The sequence below is a fragment of the Drosophila persimilis genome, unplaced genomic scaffold (assembly GCF_003286085.1).
Source record: "Drosophila persimilis strain 14011-0111.01,24,50 unplaced genomic scaffold, DperRS2 tig00000732-arrow-arrow-pilon, whole genome shotgun sequence".
NCBI classification, from domain to species: domain Eukaryota; kingdom Metazoa; phylum Arthropoda; class Insecta; order Diptera; family Drosophilidae; genus Drosophila; species Drosophila persimilis.
The window spans coordinates 1,482,187-1,488,698 of record NW_020825345.1 but is presented as its reverse complement, the minus strand read 5'-3'; the positions used below and the strand labels follow the sequence as shown (position 1 = coordinate 1,488,698).

Genomic DNA, 6,512 nt, shown 5'->3' with positions numbered 1-6,512 from the left:
ATTTGTTTGATCGATTTTGTGTGTGCGAAGAAGGCACCTTGTGAAGGAATTTTTTCATGTGAAATATAAGTGAACAAATACGAGTATAGTTCCCATAGTGCGAGGGTCAGCAACGACAACAAATACAAAAAAGTGTGCTACCAATCAACCCTCTCTCTGGAAGCCAACCCCCCAAGGAAAACCGACAAGCACTTCCTTCGTTTTTTTAACCAACTTTTGTTACGTTTTTCTTACGTGCCGATGACTAATTGCGTTTATATAGCCCGACTATATAAAGACTGTACAATAAGACAAGGCCGAAACCGAAGAGCAACCCCTTAGCCGACGACAAGAACAAACAATTTTCATTTCAAAGTGCTGGAAATTGCTTCGCTTTCAAGTGAAGTTTGTGAGATTTTCATAGCAGAAAGAACATTTGAGTTTTCGTACGTTTTTTACTTTGTTTGTTTGGTAATGCACGATAAACTCGATAGGAATTCGAGCAATCAAAAGTGAACTGCATTCGAAGTAGAGCAAAACGATAAAAACAGCATCATTCAGATGCAGTTGCTGCATCAGGTGCTGCAGCTGCCACAGGAGTTTGCTGCATAATTAGCATTCGAAACGGAACAAGCGCTACACAGATACACAGTGCCAGACGCAAGACACAAGATACAAGATACAGCCGCTGCAAAATGTATCTCATACAGGTGAGAGAATACACGGGAATGGGAATGGGAACCGCTAGCCCATAGATCACACAACAATCAACGCTGCTACCCTCTAGAGTAGGGCAGAAAGAAGTGTTTGCTCGCACTTATCACACGCTTGAGGCTGGAGGCTGGAGGCTGGAGACTGCACCCCGAGTGGAAAAACAATGAAAGATCTTCATTTATAAGCGTTTTTTAATTGTTTTGCCAGCGGAGATTTTTCTTTCCTTCTCCTTCTTTCTTTCTGAGGAGAGTATCTTTCCTTCTTTCGGGTGAAGAGTGTGAAGCATGTCTTTCTTTCTCTAAAAAGATTGGAGCGTGCCGCCTCTCCGTGGCGTATATAATTGTGTTTAATTTGTAGCTAATTTATCTTTCCACTTGCTGGCCCCCGGCCACACAATCATCACAGACACAAAGATAAAAAGATACAAAGATACTTGCAGAATGAGGGGCTTACTGGAGCAGACCAGCATCAGGTGGCAGCTCATTACTGAACTTTGAACTTGAAAACGGAGCCACGCTGCTACCGAGAAGATTAAAACTGGTAATGGGATTATGTGGCAGGGTTTTTGATTGTTGGAGGGGGGGTTACAACAAAGGGGGCCTGAAAAGTGGCACAAAAGTTGAGTAGAACGATGCTTGGAGAAGCGAATGGCAGAAGAGATTAAAGTGGAAGCTTCTGTGGATATTCGGGGGGATACAAAAAAACGCCTAAAGACGTCTTACACTTAATCTGGTACGAAACAATGATATATCATTACTCGAGTGGGGTTTCTTATAACTTATAAAACAAAGTATTAAAAGATCCTTTCGGTGTAGCTCTATAGTTCAGTTCTTTTAGTTCCTATATATCAATAGATTATAGTTATTTTCATTACGACCATTAAACTATTTGTAGTTTCTTGGATTAACATAAATTATTTCGTTTGAAGATCGCTTACCATCTTTCCATCATAAATTAAAGACTTTTGAGGGATTCGAAGAAAGTTGTAGCTTTCTTTTTACTATGAACCAAAAATATCTAGAAGATCTGAGAAATCTACAGAATATTTCGAAACATTTTATATAGTTTCCACCTCTCTTTGTGGCTGAAGAAGATCTATCAGTGCAGGATCCTTCAGCCATACATATTTCGGAATTCGGAATATTTTTAAGGAAAAAGGAAAAGTAGGCCTGCCCTGCCCTTTCATACAGGTTACTCCACCGAATTGATTCATGTGTGAAATTTGTCGAACAAATTTGCCCAAGAAACATGACGGATATCTGCGAGAAGGATACTGAAAAAGACCGTCGAATTTGGGATGTTCTCTGCGGCATGCTCGATTGCGTGAACTCTGGACTGGCTCCCGAATCGGTCCGCATTTGCATGCAGTTGATGGGGAATGGGGTCCAGCCCAAGCAATTGGCGGAAATCATCAGGACACTGAAGCAGGAAGCATCACTGCCGGTGATGGAAGTCGAATCGGGGACTGTGACACCGGAAGATAACGAAACGGAGAGTGATTCTTTAACAATTGCCAGCAACGAATTGAGCTCTGACTTGATTGGCAATCAAGGATTGGACGCAGACTCGAGCTCCAGCACTGTTCTGGAGATAGACGAAATGGCCAGCAACGAATTGAGCTCTGACTTGATTGACAATCAAGGATTGAACGCAGACTCGAGCTCCAACACTGGACTGGAGATAGACGAAATTCCTAGCGAAGGGTTGGCCGACAACTCATTAGATGTCTCGGAATTGAACCCAACATCGACTGAAGACTCGATCACCATTGAAGAATCTGCCAAAAGCTCAATCATCAGTGAAGAAATTAACAAGGAATCGAACTCAGATTTAGGCGCACAGAACGCAAAGAACGAAAAGAACGAAAGAATCTTAAAGAGAATTAAAAACCCAAAATTAAAAAGCGCAATAGAAGATATTATCTATGATTTGTCTGATTAAATTCACTTAAAATTTATTTATTTTCTGTCAGATTTCTTATTGGATTTTGTTTTTATGGAAGTTCTATGCCAAAACGAAAGCCTCGCTAGCCGTTCTGGGGCTTCTGTGGTATCCTTTGGGAGCTGCCATGCTTGCCCCATCTTCTAGCGAGCTCTACGCTGGTTGGTGATCACAGTAAAGGTGCCAGCCAGAATGATGACGAATTGCAGTATCTTGGCCTGATAAAAGGTCTAAAAAGTGCAGGAGGAATCATTGAGTTTACAAGAGTATATTTCAATCGCAGTTATCTCATAGCCTTACCTGGTTTATGTAGATGCGTAGGGGAATGTGCGCCCTGTGCGTGTGATAGTCGAGTCCCCTGTAGAGCCAATAGCCCGGCCAGGAGCCCAAACTGGCCATCACAAAGGGGGCAGCCGATTCGTAGGCATTCTCGAAGGCCTTGTCATTCACCACCTCTCGTATTTTCTCGCCCAAATTGGGTGTAGCCTCTGGGGTTTCAGGTGCTGGGGGCGCCACAGGCCGCCAGATTTGGTTCACTCTCCCAAGATAGCTCCAGAGCCCCATGATTTTTATCTTTGGGTTGTACAATTTTTGGATGCTAAATAAATATCTGATGGAACAGTCACAAGGGAGTTCTAATGCCAGGCTTACTTTGCGGGTCTAGTCCGATTTTGCGGTATCCTGGTTTTGTTTGTTCTTAAAGTCGACATCGTGGACCTTCAGTATGTTCCCGGAATGGTGCCCAGTGAAGGACATCATGAGACCTGTGGCCAGGATGGCCACCTGAAGGAGTTTCGCCTGTTGATAGGTCTTTAAAAAGAAGGAATAGATTAGTATTTAGTCACTCCAGACTTCGATGGAGTGCTATACCAGAAAAATACCAGGAAAAATACATGAAAAATAACAGAAATTCCTAGAGACATACAATACCACGAAAATACCATTAACTTCTAGAAAGTAACCGCAAGTAAAAGCCCAGAAAATACCAGCATTTGGTATTTTATGATACTTCGTAGTATTTTCCATCATTTTCTGTTATTTTCAACTTTCGTTGGATTTTTTTCGATATCCCACCACGGGAACCGCCTCTTAAGATACTTTTTTATGGATCTCACTCACCCTTTGTATATAGAAAACTATCCGTTCCGTATTCCTTTTCTGCTGCCACTGGTAGCCGCGCCACATCCAAAAGGATGGCCAGGCCACGAAGCCAGTGCCCAAGTATGGGAGCATATCGTTGAGCTTCTGGGGGAAACCCCGGGGGGAATTGCGCTCCACAAAGTTGACAAACTCCAGCTGATAGTCGATGGCTTTCGAGTTGGATGCCTTGGGCTCTCGCTGCCACAAGAAACTCCGCAAATGAAAACCCTCCTCCGGGGACTGCTCCTCGGAAGCGGTTTTATCCAGGGAATCTGTTGCGGCCTCACGATGAGACACAGACCGGATCTGGTCCAAGGATTTCTCGTGTTCCTCTCGCCGTTGCTTCTCCACGAAATCTAGTATTTCCTGGGGATTCGGCTCCTCGAGATTCGATGGCTGTGCCTTGAAGAAAAAGCCCGAGATCCTTTTGCGCAATGCCTCCATAATTTTGCAGAAAAATAAAATTTAAAAAAAAAAAAAAATTATTACAAAAAAATGTCCATTTGGGGAAGGATAAAGAGAAGGGGGTTTACGAAATTTTCTGTGACTGAAAAATTCAAATGGTGTAGATTTTTGATGGAAAAGTAAGGTTTACTTTGTGGAAAATATATTTTAAAGTTCATCAGAGTTTAAAATGTTCTCCGATGCGGGTTCGCCACTAATTTAAACAAACAAAGTCAATGACTGTCTTGTGCTGCGGGTGCAGAACGGCAGAACTCTGGGCTTTTCCACACACAAAGAGTTTGGTTTTTGGTGAATAAAGTGGGTCAGGCGCCGAGCCTGCTGCAGCCGAGCGAGCGGTTCATGCAATTATAAAGCGGCATATCTACAGGTTGCATACCACACAGCCAACCCAGAGGCTCGGGGCTGGGGCAGAGACTAAGACTTGGACTCTGGGGTCCATTGTGTTTGGCGGCAGCTAACGGCTTGGACTTGGACCAGCAGCAGGTGTCTCCTCTAGTTCATTGTGTGTTTTGTTCGAAAATGTGGCTTACCTTCAGCGAACGATTTTTGTTCGGTTTCGGCTTTGACGGCAGGAAGCTGCCGCTATCTTTCGGGGTCTGTGGGTCCGTTCTAGAAACTAGTTTTCGTTTGGGCAGAACGAACGAAACGAACCAACGATCCAACGAAAAGAACGCTTAATGATCAATGCATTTAATCAAAGTAAATTACAGAAAATACCAAAATGAAAAGAATGCACAGCCGCAGCCACAGCCGCAGCCACAGCCACAGCCACAGAAGAAACTATTTAACGGTGGTCCATTCTCTACACAAAAGTTAAACTAATGAAGTGAAAATCGTAGTGGGTTTGGTTCTTCTTTATTTTTTAATCTTCGATGAAAGCTGGGCATATAAAGATGATTCTTGGCTGGATTTCTGATGGATTCATGTTCTCTATCTACCATTTTAACGTTTTTTCTGTATTATTATTACTTCTATTATTTTATTTGTTCTCTAAATCTCAATTTTTGTATAATTTCTGCTGTTGTTTACTTTTCTGATCTTCTAATCGATTTCGAACTCTTAAAACCTGATCCATTTGCCCACTTACCCACCTGAGCGTATCTGTTAGCTCTCTTCTGTATTCTAATCGCCATTCTATAGCATCTCTCCTCTCTCTGCGGATCTACTCAACCATTCAGCCAATGGATGACTTTCATTCGGTCTCGCGGGCCTAAAAACCGCAAACCCAAATGCACTTTCAAGGCTTCGCATATCGGTTTACGCCTCCCTCTCTCTCTCTCTCTCTCTCGCTTTGAATACTTTCATGCCACAAATATATATTCTTTGGCCACCAAAAGGGTCCCGCTCGAAGTCTACGAGCTTTACAATTAACCCAATTTTCGAATTTGGTAAATGATTTGCACAAAACGTCGCTCGATTGATGATTTTTTGGCAGTCTCTTTTTTGGGCCTGTTGTCAAAATAATACTTGAACGTAAATCAAAACCACAATGAGAGCAGAAAAAACGCTAACGCCAACGCCAGGGCCCACCTGCAATTAGTCTTTTGGGGGAAAAAAAGGTGGGTGTCCCATCCCCCATCTCCCACCTCTCCTCCTCTCTTTCTCCAGCTCTTTGGGCTGTCTTTTCCTCTCTTTCTGCGCGGCTCTGGCCGTCTCTCTTCGGCGGATCGTGTGAAATTATCCATGGTTCAATGTTAAGTCTCCTTTTCGGTACAGCCATTTACTATTAAATGTTGAATTGTATAACCAATTGGTATGGGGGGGAATGGGGGGTATGGGGCACCATTGTGAAAGGTTTCTCTCACTGTTTCTGTTGGCTGCTTCGGTGCGACAGGTGACGACACTCTTCAGGTGTCAAGAGCACAGAAATTCGTTAACCAAAAATGGTTTAATTTCATTACATTAATGAGACATTACTCAATTACTGTTGCTATTCATTCAATGACACTTTAATGTTGAACTTAAATAACAAGCTAAACGGTGAAAAGCTGTAGAAATAGCTGTAAGATCTATTAAATTTAAAGAGAATAATGTTTAAAGTAGTGAAAATATAAATTTTAATTACTTTTGAAGAAGAAATATCTATCTTAAAGCAGATTTAATCTTAAAAAACATTTTTATCTGTGCAAATACATCTGCTGAGGGATTAAATATCAATTAACTTAAGGAAAATAATATTTAAAGAGGAAGAAATACCTTTCTAAAAGGCTGATTAAGGCTTAAAAAATGGATTCAAATTGAAGTCTATTGATCACCTTTAAACCTCTGAAGAT

General features: G+C 42.1%; 2 protein-coding genes across 5 annotated transcripts in view; one reads left to right on the top strand and one right to left on the bottom strand.

The window, feature by feature from the left end:
• Positions 1-385: 385 nt before the first annotated feature.
• The window catches only part of LOC6601181 (mucin-19), a 122,407-nt gene continuing 116,280 nt past the window's right edge, over positions 386-6,512 (top strand). The window contains exon 1 of the mRNA XM_026992413.1: positions 386-689. Within this exon, the coding sequence (XP_026848214.1) occupies positions 675-689 (15 nt within the window). The 5' untranslated portion in view covers positions 386-674. The remainder of the gene's footprint in view (positions 690-6,512) is intronic.
• On the bottom strand, positions 2,689-4,246 carry LOC6601171. 4 transcript variants are annotated; one of them, XM_026992282.1, is made up of 3 exons: positions 3,286-3,422; positions 2,935-3,232; positions 2,689-2,864 (listed from the first exon to the last, which is right to left on the bottom strand). In XM_026992282.1, exons 1-3 carry the CDS (start codon positions 3,342-3,344, stop codon positions 2,778-2,780), a joined length of 444 nt encoding a protein of 147 aa, XP_026848083.1. In that variant the 5' UTR covers positions 3,345-3,422; the 3' UTR covers positions 2,689-2,777. The 4 variants fall into 4 exon arrangements, with proteins under 4 accessions (XP_026848083.1, XP_002026236.1, XP_002026237.1 ...); XM_002026200.2 differs by having other exon boundaries at positions 2,935-3,207; positions 3,286-3,350; XM_002026201.2 differs by lacking the exon at positions 2,689-2,864 and adding an exon at positions 3,754-4,246 and having other exon boundaries at positions 3,142-3,207; positions 3,286-3,444.